Genomic DNA, 14,081 nt, shown 5'->3' with positions numbered 1-14,081 from the left:
TATCTTGTTGTCTTTCTCAATTTTTGGCCACTTTGTAACAGTGGTATCACGTGAGGTAAGTTGAGGGAAATAGAAAACCAAAGTCGTAAGTTTGTATTCTGTAGCTGCAGTAAGCAACAAGTCCCTTCTCTCGGTTACTATATATTTTTCTAATGGAGAATTTCTTGAGGTCAAAAGAGTATTGGAAAGATATATATCCAGTATGGTGTAACAACACCCGATAACATAATGGCTCTTACCGAGGCGCAACAACAGGAGTTAGATCGAAGTGATGAAACTGAGTGACTTGATAGCCAAAGGTTACTTGAAGATTCCAAAGACGTGGATGAGCTGTCATTAATATTTGATGAGTTGCAAAGTTCACTAATGGTGATTGAAGAAACAGGAGTACAAACAGCCGGATTTAGAAGAAAATTAAGGCTTTGAAAGTCTCGACCGATCATTCATCTTTGATCTTTCTAAAATGAATGAATTTCCGTATTTAATATAAACAAATTTTATATGAAATACTTCCGGTAAGGCTTTGAATAAAATTAACTACATCAAAATAGTACTAGCCTGCCATAACAGCAAAGAAAAAATAACGTTTCCTATACATCGACTAGAGTTTCATAAATAACAGCGAGCCAACGGAAAGAATACAAGTCGTAAGAAACTTTTATTCTTTTATTGCCACTTGCTAATTTAGTTACGAATATTTATTTGTTGAACCCACTTCAGCAACACACGACATCACTTCCACCATTTCAGCCGGCTTTATTACAATTACATTTATTAGTAGTATTTTTCTATCCCAACAGTGAGGATGAATATATACAAATTGTCTGGAACTTTTTATTTTTACTAAAAATGTCCAACAATGATACAATTATTTATATATGTGACTTATTATAGAGACCCAAAAACAACCTATATAAAATAAGTGAGATACAGATAAAAACAAAATATAATGTAAAATGATTGACCTAAAATATATTACAACTTGCTGAAGTAACATTGAATATTATCCGAAAGTTGATATAAGCTAGAAGAAAAATGATTTATCCTTCTAACTAATTAGCCTAAAAATTTTCTTAATAGTTTTAGATGGTGACATGTGGATACCACTAATTTTCTTTCCTAATTTTACCCTCTGATTTTTCCATATGCCCTCATCTAAAAGTTAGAAGGATTTTTAAACTAACAATATGTTAGGTGGATTAATTATTTTCCAAACTATAATAAAGCATCTATAGTTTAATCGTAATAAATAATAATACTTACATAATCAAATCAATTTTGATGACTTAATTATGAAAGGTGAAGTTTTAACTCTTTATATAGCAAAGCAATAAATTTAATATTTTGATATATGACTTTCGGTGTCTTATCACCTACTCCCAATTTTATTTCTTCTCTAGGGCCAATGCAAAGACCACAACAGTTGACCATTATATGCGATGACTAAGTATCACTATATAAACAATGGTTGTAAAACCTTTTCAAGATTACACATTTACATCTCTACTCATATCTATTTTCTGCCCTCATTGATCATAAACAAACAATGGCTGAAGTCATTGCTTCTGACATTCTCAAAATGGTCATCCAAAAGCTGGCCACCGAAGCTAAGAACAGATATGTTCGAGCTCAGCGAATTCATTCTGATCTCAAGAACATGGAGAGGTCGTTGACCCAGATCACAAATGTGTTGAATGATGCTGCTGAAAAAGAAATAACTGATGAAGCAGTTAAACAGTGGCTGAATGATCTTCAGCATCTGGCTTATGATATAGACGACATACTTGATGGTCTGGCGACCGAAGCTATGCACCATGAGTTGACCCAACAACCTGCAGCCATCACCAACAAGGTAAGAAAGCTCATCATCCCGACTTGTTGCACAAATCTAGCACTTAGTAATAGGATGCATTACAAGTTGGATAGTATTTCCAATAGGTTGCAAAATCTTGAAAAAGAAAAAAATAGGCTTGGTTTGATTGTGAAAGATGGCAGATCAAAAATGAATATAAATAGAAAGTATCAGACCTCTATGGTAGATGTATCTAGTATTGTTGGACGAGAAAAGGAGAAGAACGAATTAGTCCACAAGTTATTAGGGGGTGAAGAATGTGATCAAAACCTTAGCATCATTCCCATAGTTGGCATGGGTGGGGTAGGTAAAACTACTCTAGCTAGACTTTTGTATGAAGAAAAGCAAGTCAAGGATTGTTTCCAGCTCAAGGCATGGGTTTGTGTTTCAGACGAGTTTGATAGCTTTGCCATAAGTAAAGTTATCTTTCAATCTGTGACGGGTGAGGATAGAAATTTTGCAGATTTAAATCTCCTTCAACTAGCTCTTAGAGATCAGCTTAGTGGTAAAAGATTTCTACTAGTTTTAGATGATGTATGGAGTGAAAGTTGTGAAGATTGGGAAACGCTTGTGGTTCCGTTTCATGCATGTGCTCATGGAAGTAAGATCATAATGACAACACGAAAGGAACAATTGCTCAAACAATTGGGTTACAACCATTTAAACCAATTGCAGAGCCTTTCGCATAATTATGCTATGACATTATTCGCTCAACATGCATTGGGTGTAAATAACTTTGATTCATATCCAATGCTGAGATCACATGGTGAAGGCATTGTGAAAAAATGCAATGGCTTGCCTTTGGCTTTAAAAGCACTTGGTAGACTATTGAGGACAAAGCAAGATGAAGAAGAGTACTGGAAGGAAATTTTAGATAGTGAGATATGGAGTTTAAAAGATGGAGCTGGAATTGTTCCGGCTCTCAGACTAAGCTACCATGATCTTTCCGCACGTCTAAAGAGGTTGTTTGCATATTGTTCCTCGTTCCCCAAAGACTATATGTTTGACAGGGAGGATTTGGTTTTGTTGTGGATGGCAGAAGGGTTGTTGCGCCAATCGCCTCCTACCAATTTGACAGAAGAACGCTTGGGTCATGAATGTTTTGAAGAGTTGTTGTCAAGGTCGTTTTTCCAACATGCTCCTAATGAGTCATTTTTTGTAATGCATGATCTAATAAATGACTTGGCCACATATGTTGCTAGAGATTTCTTTTTAAGGTTAGACAATGTGATGGTAAGAGAAGTTAAGAAAGAAGTGTTAGAAAAATGTCGTCATATGTCATTTGTTCCTGAAACGTATGTAACTTACAGGAAGTTTGAAGCACTCGGTAGAGCGAAAAGTTTGAGAACATTTATGGCAACATCTGTTGGTTTAGTAGAAAGTTGGAGAAGTTTCTACTTATCGAATAAGATTCTTGTTGACTTACTTTCTGAGTTACCACTCTTAAGGGTTCTATGCTTGAGTAATTGTGAGATAAGTGAAGTGCCTGATTCAATTGGTAGTCTAAGGCAAATGCGGTATCTTAATCTATCCCGAACAAAAATCACACGTCTACCAGAAAGCGTTTGCAATCTTCACAATTTACAAGTATTGATTGTTTTTTACTGTTCTCATTTGGCTAGGTTGCCCAACAACTTCTCAAAACTGAAAAATTTGCGTCATTTTGACCTTCGAAATACCCCATGTTTAAATAAGTTACCTTCAAGGATTGGTGACTTGAAAAACTTACAAACTCTCTCCAAGATCATTATTGAAGGTCACAATGGATTTGAAATAAGCGAGCTTAAAGAATTCAAGAATCTATGTGGGAAAGTTTCTATTAAGGGGCTGGATAAAGTGCAAAATGCAATTTGTGCACGGGAGGCTAACTTTTTTGGAAAGAGGCTTAGTGAGTTGGAAGTGGAATGGACTGATGTGTCTAATGTTTCTCGAAATGAAATGGTTGAGAAGGAGGTCTTAAACGGGCTGAAGCCTCATAATGAAAGCTTAAAACAACTCAAAGTGTTGTCTTATGGGGGAATAGAGCTTCCAAATTGGGTTGGGGATCCGTCGTTTTTTCAGTTGAAACATGTGTCAATACATGGTTGTAAAAGATGTTTATATCTACCATCACTGGGGCAGTTACCTTCACTCAAAGGGTTGTCCATAAAAGGCTTGCATGAAGTGAAAGTTGTAGGTTTGGAGCTATTTGGGTCTAGTGGAACATTTCCTTTACTTGAAACTCTAAAATTTGAAGATATGCCAGGGTGGGAGGTGTGGTCAGCCAATAGTCAAGTTGTGTTTCAATGCCTTCAAGAGCTTCATATCATAAGTTGTCCTAGATTGGCTAAATTGTCACTTGAAGCACTACCATCATTGAGGGTAATAAGAGTATATCGATGTGGCGATGTTGTGTTGAGAAGTCTTGTTGAAGTAGCTCCAAAAGTCATCCAATTGGACGTAAAAGATATTTCAGGTCTTATAGATGATGTGTGGGGAGGCGTTACAAAATATATTGGTGCAATTGAAGAATTAACGATTAGTTGGTGCCATGAGATTAAATACTTGTGGGAATCAGAAACAGAGGCAAGTAAGGTTTTTGTGAATCTAAGGGACTTGACTATAGTAGATTGTGATAATTTGGTAAGTTTAGGAAATAAAGAAGGAGATGAGGAGGGTATTTGTGGTAGAACTCTACACCTAACATCTCTTGCAATATGGTCATGTAAAAATATGGAGCGGTGTAGAGTTCCAAAGAGCATTGAGAGATTGGAGATTCGTCAGTGTGATTCTATTACAAAAATCTCCTTCCCATTAGGAGGGAAAAAGCTCAAAACAGTTTGGATTGCGCAATGTGTGGCAATGAAAAGGGATTTCGGAGGATATGAACAAGGAGAAGAAGATAAGAGCATGATGCTTTTAGACAACAATTCCATGCCAATTCTTGAAGAGGTGTGGATTGAGAATTTGCCAAATCTAGAATTCATCAATAAATTGAATTGCTTCCTTCACCTCACCATGTTGGCAATAGACTATTGTTCAAGTCTGGAGACGTTTCCTGACCACCAGTTGTTGGATCTCGCCTCCTTAAAAACATTGTGTATTATAGATTGTCCAAGACTGAATGCATCCTTTCCTCGTGGGTTTTGGCCTCCCAAGTTGTGTCGGCTTACAATTGGGCGGTTAAAGAAGCCCATCTCTAAATGGGGTCCACAAAACTTTCCCCGGTCACTTGTAAAACTAAGCTTATATGAGGGATCGTCCTCAGATGATAATGAGGATGTCACTGATTTTAGTCAATTGTCCAATCTTCTTCCTTCATCTCTTACTCAGCTAGAAATAAACGAGTTTGAGAACTTGGAATCAGTTTCAAGGGGACTCCAACATCTCACCTCCCTCCAACATCTCTCCTTTGATAAATGCCCAAAGATGAAACATTTGCCAGATATGTTGTTTCCATCACTTTTGAGTTTGAGAATCTGTGACTGCCCAGATCTGAAAGAAAAATGCAACAGAGATGGCTCCTACTGGCCTCTCATTTCCCATATACCCTGCATCGAAAGTATGCCTCTCTCTATCTCTCTCTCTTTCTCTCTGTCGCCCCGAACCATACTTTCTGTCTAAAATTGTTTATAGTATGGATCAAATGCATGCCCAGAATAGCCTTAAATAAAAGTTATCATAATGACATATATGCTTAAAATCAGTAAATGGTTGATTGTTCGTTTGTCTTTATGACGGCACTAATATTGTAAACTAACAAGTGTTTAATGCAAACAGATTCGTCATGTTGAGCATAAGAGGGAGAAAGAAATAAGCAGATAATCACTCACCAATATTTAATGGGAAGCAATGACATCTCAGTTTAGAATCCCATCTATATATATGGAACTGATAGCAAAAGTCTGGTAATCAACTTCAGAGCCACCAAACATATGCAGTTTTTGCCAACCATATCTAGTGGCTGCATTCAAGGAGCTCTGATCATAGTTCTAATTGATGAACATCCAGCAGGAAATACAATAATGGAGAACACAGTGCTTTTCTCAAGTTTACGACACTTGCGCATGGAGTTTTATGATGAGTTCATGGAGCCATCTGCTATGAATTCGCGGATGAAAGATCCAATGTCTCAATTGGAAACAATTATCATATTAGATATATATGTTTTTGATCTCTGTATGGAGTCAAATAAGTTTTTACTATTTTACCATAATACTAGTCATCCGTGTTTACTGGACAGACCATGTGTTTCGGGAGAGTTTACTGGCATTATGAGTTAGTGGCTTTGGGTTAGGAATCTTTTCTTATGTTTGGGAGTTCCGTTTGTAGTATAGTATATGGTATCCAATTTTCAATACAATAAAACCTTCCACTTTATATCTTGTTGTCTTTCTCATTTTTGGCCACTTTATAACATGTCATATGATAGTATGCAACTTATCGGTAACATGTCAATTTTATACTGATATAAGCCAATATTGAGTTTACGTTATCTACCATACTAGCATTGTATGTGGAACCACGAACGCCGTTTGGGTTATGCCAGTCAATTTTGGGATTTTTGTCAATTCAGTGCCTATTATAACGTAATACGTTGAGTATAAGGTCTATATGCAGAGTATAGTTTTTATACGCAACATATAAAAGATGTGTAAATAGATAAGTTGGTGTTTAAACCGGTGACTCGGCTCTTGTTGATGAGGTTTTTTCTTGTGTCTCGCGTCACTACTGGCACAACTTTTTTTGTTGGATACTAATTTATCAATCTATGGAAGTGTCGATGTATAAGTTAAGGGGTCTAAAATGTCAAGAATAAAGTCTACAACCGAATGGAAGTTATTTTCGGTTAGACAGTTAATTAGTGAAGGGACATGTCATTTAGGAAATAGATGTGTCTCTTAGAAAGTTATACCCTTTAGTGAAAGGGTGTGTTGTTTTGTATGTGTCTGTTGGGTAATTATAAATACCCATGTAAAGTCCATTTGTAAAAACGTGAAGAATAAGAACGTCGTGCGTTCAAGTGTTGTGAAATAAGAAGAATAGTTTAATATTTGTATTGTTGTCGTGAGAGAGAAACGAGGGACCAACATTTTCAACCTTTTTACAATCTTTGCAGTTAAACGGGGTAGACTCTAGATTAATTTAGTGTTGTTTCTAGAGTGTAAGTGTATTTGTAATTGTACCGATATATATAGCAATTTGCTAGCAGGCCCTTAATATATTTATACTTTATTGCCGTTCTAAAAAAATCCCTTTAATATATACATGTGTGACTTGTGTGACTATTAGTGTAACGTTGCAAAACCTAGCTATCTGATATAATCAAGATGTGGGATTCAATATAAACAAATCACGAGCCGTATTGATAAGCATCTAGTTGTTGAGAGACTTCATCGTGGTAATCCTTGGACATTTTGTTTGTGGATTACACTTGATGATCATAAACAAACAATGGCTGAAGCAATTGCTGGTGACATCTCCTTAAGATGGTTATCCAGAAGCTGGCCTCTGAAGCTAGACCAAATATGTTCGCTCTCAGCGAATTCATTCCGATCTCAAAAACATGGAAAGGTCATTGACCCAGATAACAAATGTGCTGAATGATGCTTCTGAAAAGGAAATAACTGACGCAGCAGTTAAACAGTGGCTGAATGATCTTGAACATCTAGCTTACGATATAGACGACATACTTGACGGTCTAGCAACGGAAGCTGCTATGGACCATGAGTTGGCCCAACAACCTACAGCCATAACCAGCAAGGTAAAAAAACTGATCATCCCGACTTGTTGCACAAATTTAGCGATTAGTGATAGGATGCATTACAAGATGGATAATATTACCAGTAGGTTGCAAGATCTTGAAAAAGGAAAAAATAGTCTTGGTTTGATTGTGAAAGATGGAAAATCTAAAAATAATATAAATAGAAAGTTTCAAACCTCTTTGGTAGATGTATCTAGTATTGTTGGACGAGAAAGTATAAAGATGAATTAGTCCATAAGTTATTGGCGGAGGAAGGATGTGAGCAGAACTTTATCATTGTTCCCATAGTTGGCATGGGTGGGATAGGTAAAACTACTCTAGCTAGACTTTTGTATGAGGAAAAGCAGGTCAATGATCATTTCCAGCTCAAGGCGTGGGCTTGTGTTTCAGACGAATTTGATAGCTTCGCCATAAGGAAAGTTATCTTTCAATCTCTGACGGGCGAGGACAAAAATTTTGCGGATTTAAACCTTCTTCAAGTAGCTCTTAGAGATTGCCTCAGAGGTTAGAGGTAAAAAGTTGCTGCTAGTTTTAGATGATGTATGGAGTGAAAGTTGTGAAGATTGGGAAACCCTTGTGGTTCCTTTTCATGCAGGTGCTCGCGGAAGTAAAATAATCATGACAACACGAAAGGAGCAATTGCTCAAACAGCTGGGTTACAATCATTTAAACCCGTTGTAGACTCTGTCGCATAATAATGCTATGACACTATTCGCTCAACATGCATTGGGTGTAAATAACTTTGATTCACATACAATTCTCACACCACATTGTGAAGGCATTGTGAAAAAATGCAATGGCTTGCCTTTGGCTTTAAAAGCACTTGGTAGGCTATTGAGGACAAAACAAGATGAAGAAGAATACTGGAAGGAAGTTTTAGATAGTGAGATATGGAGATTAAAAGATGGAGGTGGAATTGTTCCGGCTCTAAGATTAAGCTTCCATGATCTTTATGCACGTTTAAAGCGATTGTTTGCATATTGTTCTTCATTCCCCAAAGACTATATATTTGACAGGGAGGATTTGGTTTTGTTGTGGATGGCAGAGGGGCTGTTGCGCCAATCACCTCCTACCAATGTGACAGAAGAACGCTTTGGTCATGAATGTTTTGAAGAATTGTTGTCAAGATCGTTTTTCCAACATATGCCTAATAAGTCATTTTTTATAATGCATGATCTCATAAACGACTTGGGCACATATGTTGCTAGAGATTTCTTTTTAAGGTTAGACAATTGAAGAATCCAAAGATGTGGATGAGTTTCAAAGTTCACTAATGGTGTGCATGAACAGGAGTTCAAAGTTCAAACAAGGATTTGAAAGTCTCAACCGATCATTCAGCGAGTAAAATAAGTAGAGGACGAGGCTCGAGTAATTATAATAGTGGCAATCGTGGTAGAGTTCGTCAAGGCAAAAGTAGCAGAGGAAGAGCCAGGGGCGGAATTTTCGTCAAACTCAACATCGCGGAACCAATTCCTTGAACAAGGAAGAGGGTGTGGTCAAACTGAAAGTAATGTACCTCGTAATGTCTAAAGAAATAGAAATTTGATATATTAACAGTTACTTTGCTTGATAGTTGATAGTATGATACAAAGTATACAACAATTTTTGGAATATTTGTCTTTTGTTATAAATCTTGGTCTTGAATCAACCATAATAATCACAATACTCAACAATGGTAGCCCTATTTATCTACTTTTAGGTTTTTACATAGGATCATGATGAAGTTGTATGAGGTTATACTTAACTGGTGATTTATAGGTGCTGAACAAAGGAGCCCAGATTCAACTGTCGATTCATTTGTTTTACGAGGTTACCCGAAGTTCTTCCTTCTTCTCGATTTACTCTTTCCTATCTCAAATAGTTATTTTGTTTCTACATTAATGTTTATCGATTAGAAGTTCTATGGCTTCCTTGCATACCAGAAGAATGGATTTTGTGTGGAGAGAAACTCCTAGAGTTTGAGGTTCATGATTGTGGGAAAGACATTTTTTTACTATTGAATTGTTTTTGATTTGATGGTGGATGGTTGGGTGTATATAAGTCTATTATAAGGATGTTGTGGCTGTTGTTTAGTATTGAGTCGTGTGTATAGGTTGTTTGAAGTGTGTATACATAGTAGTTAGAGATGCATTTGGTTTTTGATTGTTTGTATAGTATAGGCAGTCGTGTTATTTGGTTGAGAGATGTAAATGATGGGCATGTCCATCATAGAAACAAGAGAATTGTAATTGATTGTATTTTGTTCTAATAAAGTAAATGAGTTACGGACTTCGATCTCTTGAAAAATAATAATAATTAAAAAAAACTGATGGTGTATGAACTTCAAATGTGGTTGTTATATCCGTACTCATCATTTTGTAGCAAATCATGTGGGTCATGTATGTTGTGCGTAGATTCATTACCACGACAAAAGGGCATCGTTGCGCTTAACCACCGTTTTTTTTAGTACCGCTGTAACGCATGGGTACCCTTCTAGTATAAACATATACCGAACCATTGTGACATTTACAATTTTCCATAAATAACTTATTATGTCACAATTTGACTACCATTCGGTTATTATCTATTGACCAACCACATTAGACTTTTAACTTATAATAACATACGTACGTAATATCACAACATAGATTAAGGAAATTAACTTTGAAAAAATCTTAAGGTTGTTTATTTGTCACAATTTTTAATAACAGTTGTCACACATAGTTTATCTTTTATCCCCGCGTTTCACAGCAAACACTGTATAGATGACCTTACTTGTGGTGTGGTTACAACGGAGCTATCAAATAGTTCTTATAGGTGTACCCTGCTTAGCTGACATATAACGGCTTGTTTTAAAATCAACTACCATGACATATCATATGATATATATATCTATATTATTTTATAAAGCATTTTGCCCTTTTTTAAAAGGGCTAATTGATTGGAAAGTACCTCAACTTATCACAAAATCATGTTTAGGACCAAGCTTTTAAAATCTCTGTTATGAAGAATGAAACTGGATAAAATTTCTATTCAGGACCCGCGATCAAGTAATCGGTGATATTCAAATTTTAATTCCATTTTCGAATTATTTTTAATACATTTAAAATACATATCATCAAACTTATACACGTAGGATTCCACTATCCGGATTATATCTATATCTATATGTATCGATTGTATATGTATGTATATATAAATACCCCACCGGATTCATTTACCCCACCCAACCCCCTTCTTCAATTTTTGTTCCCCTTTTCTCTCTGACATCAAAAATGAAAACCCTAGATCTTTCAAAGTCTTAATCACACATAAAATCACAAATTAATAAACTTTTTTGAATCCGTTTTGTATTTCTTGGTATTTGACTGCTTGTTCCATCAGGAAGGTATGGTTTTCGCATCATCTATCTCTTCAGAATAAGGGTTTTGTTAAATATTATTTTTTGCATGGATTTTTTTGAATTTCGAGTTGAAGTTAATAAAATATGTAAAAATTATTACTTTATGTAAGGTAATGATAATTAAAATATTAATTAATTATTTATTTCAGGATGTGTGAACGAGCGTATGATTTTGATGTACACTTTGATGGTTCGTTTGAACATCCACCTTTGAGGTATGTCCATGAAGTTGTGTTACATCTTTTCTCTCCTAAGATGGTTTATGATGAATTTATGGAATACTTGGAAAAAGAGTGTGATATGACTTTCATTAATCTCTATTTCCTAATCCCTGGCAACCAACTTGAAGGTGGTTTGATTAAAATAGATGGTCAAAGGGAAATAGATATTTTGTACGATTTAGGATTCAGTTATGGTAAAATCCACATTTATGTAGACCACTTTACAGATGATCTAAGTCAGTATTTAGTAGTGCCTCCCGTTGTAAATGATGGTGATGTGTCAGATGACTATGTGACACCTGAGATTAGGGTGGAAGATTTTTTGATTTCTCAAAGTCAACCACCTAATCAAAGTCAACCACCTAACCAAAGTCAGCCTAATGAAATAGCAGAAAATGCTACACATGTTTTATCCAGTGATACTGAGTCTGGTGAGTCTGCAAATCAAGTAGTTTATAAGAATGAAGGAGTTGAAAACAAAGATGAGAATGAGGGAGGTAATGAGAATCATGAAGTTGAAAACAATGATGATAATGAGGGAGGTAATAAGAATGATGAAGTTCAAAACAATGATGATAATAAGGGAGGTAATGAGAATGAGGGGGTAATGAGAATGATGAAGGGTCTTCTGATGATGAGAATTATGAACCATATGGAGATCTAGAGTCAACTGATGAGGAGAGTGATGCCCATTCTGTTGCTAACCTTTCTGAAGGGGAGGATGAACTCAGATAATTTAGGTTGATGAGAGCTGAAGCTAAGAAAAAACCTAAGTCAACTAGGCAACCCAAACTTGGAGTTGGGAATCCTGCCATGTAAAATATGCCAGAAGCTGTGATTGAACATGAAGAATTCATGAAGGAATTGATTGACAAACTGAAAGTAGCAGATAAAAATGATGAGGATCCTTTTAAAAAGATTGAAGCTCTTGAGAAGTGGCCAATTCATAATCAATCTATGAATTGGAGGCATAAGCAACCAATAGTTGGGGAAAGATTCATTAATCACCAACAATTTAGAGAAATGATGACTTTTTTTGCAATTGCTAATGGTTTCTCAATTTGGTTTGAGAAATCCACTCAGAAGAAATGTGTTGCTATGTGTGGCCAAAGACCACCCACACTTGCAAAACCAAAATTAGGAAAGCAAAGAAAGCAACACAGATACCCTACATGTGTAAAAGGTAAGGAGCCTAAATGCCCTTGGAGATGTTATGCCAAGAAAATGACCACTGAGGATTCCTTCAACATAATGTCTGTGAATGATGAGCATACATGTTGTAAGAATTTCAAGTTTGGGTCACCTATAAACTACAAGTGGTTAGGGAAGGTGCTTGGTGATAGAATAAGGGCTAATCCTGAGATTAAACTAGTTGCTATAGCTGACATGGTTATGAAAAAATATAATTGTCAAGTTACAGCTAATCAGTGTAGAATGGAAAAGAATTGGGCACTTCATGAGTATGAGGAGACACTACAGAAACATTATGCATTGCTTAGGTCATATGCATAAGAACTTTTAGAAAGTACAGAATGTATGTGTGTTTTGATGCTTTGAAAAAAGGTTGGTTACATGGATGCAGGAGAGTAATTACACTAGATGGTTGTTTTCTCAAAAACCTAATCAAGGTGAACTTTTGAGTGCCATAGGAAGAGATGGTAACAATCATATTTATCCTATAGCATGGGTTGTTGTTGGAGTAGAGAATAAAGACATCTGGAAATGGTTTTTGGAGTTGTTGTCTGATGATCTTGATCTTGGAGCTGGAGTTGGTGTTACTCTCATTTCAGACCAACATAAAGTAAGTTACTTTCTTATATAGATTACTTATATATATATATATATGTATGTATTATTGTGCAATGTAGTTAACTTATGTGTTTATTAAAGGTTTTGGAAGCCTTTTCATTGTGGTATGGATGAATGGGAGGTAAGGCAAGGTGATGAAGGGTTTAAAGTGAATGTAGTGAGGAGAACTTGTAGTTGTAGGATGTTGCAGCTTACTGGCATGCCATGCCCTCATGCAGTTGCAGTTATTTTTAAGATGTCTATGAATGTAGAGGACTATGTACCTAATTGGTTTAGGAGGACTTTGTATCAAGAAACATATGCGCATCACATGCATGAAGTTAGTAGAATGTCTAGCTGGAAGCCAACCCCGTATATTAACCCTCTACCACCCAAGCATTGATGCCAGGCAGACCAAGAAAGAAAAGAATAAGGGCTTCACATGAGAGTCATGTCACCCAGAAAGGTACTTTGAGGAAGATAACCAAACATGGTTGCACAATGACATGCCAGAGATGTTTTTAAAAGGGTCATAACAAAAAAATCATGCCAGAATGCTCCTGTTGAAAAAACTAAGTTAAAAAAGAATTTGGGCAGACCAAAAAAGAATGTGGGTGAGTCAAGCTAACCAGGTGTGGGTCAGACAAGCCAATAAGGTGTGGGTCAGACAAGTCAACAAAGGATGAGAACTCAAAATGTGGGTCAGACTAGTGAAGGTGTGGGTCAGACAAGTCAACAAAGGATGAGAACTCAAAATGTGGGTCAGACTAGTGAAGGTGTGGAGACAAGTCAGCAAAGGATGGGAACTCAAGATGTTGATCATGATAGACAAACTGTGGGTCAGAAAAGGCAAAGACAACAAAACCAGGGTATGGGGCAATCTTTGAAAAAACAAAGGGTGTGTGTGGATAAAGTGTTAAGTCAGGACGTGGGTCATGAGAGCCAACATGGTGGTTTTTCTAGCTAGAACCAAACAGAACCATCTACCACAAAAAGGTTGACCAAAAAAAGTGTATATGTGGATAAAGTGTTAAGTGCAGAGAAGAATAAGTGTGGTCCAAGTGGGTTGGATAATTTTGTCATTGGATCTTTAAG

General features: G+C 36.3%; 1 protein-coding gene and 1 pseudogene across 1 annotated transcript; both read left to right on the top strand.

The window, feature by feature from the left end:
- Positions 1-1,546: 1,546 nt before the first annotated feature.
- LOC122608436 (putative disease resistance RPP13-like protein 1) lies at positions 1,547-6,198 on the top strand. Its single transcript, XM_043781544.1, has 2 exons — positions 1,547-5,393; positions 5,612-6,198. The coding sequence occupies exons 1-2, from the start codon at positions 1,547-1,549 to the stop codon at positions 5,623-5,625; spliced, it is 3,861 nt and encodes a 1,286-aa protein (XP_043637479.1). The 3' UTR covers positions 5,626-6,198.
- A 1,122-nt stretch (positions 6,199-7,320) lies between these two features.
- LOC122608925 lies at positions 7,321-11,862 on the top strand (annotated as a pseudogene).
- The last annotated feature ends 2,219 nt before the right edge of the window (positions 11,863-14,081 follow it).

Source organism: Erigeron canadensis, chromosome 7 (genome assembly GCF_010389155.1).
Source record: "Erigeron canadensis isolate Cc75 chromosome 7, C_canadensis_v1, whole genome shotgun sequence".
NCBI lineage: Eukaryota > Viridiplantae > Streptophyta > Magnoliopsida > Asterales > Asteraceae > Erigeron > Erigeron canadensis.
Note: the sequence above shows the minus strand (reverse complement) of the source record. Positions and strands in the feature narration are given on the sequence as shown.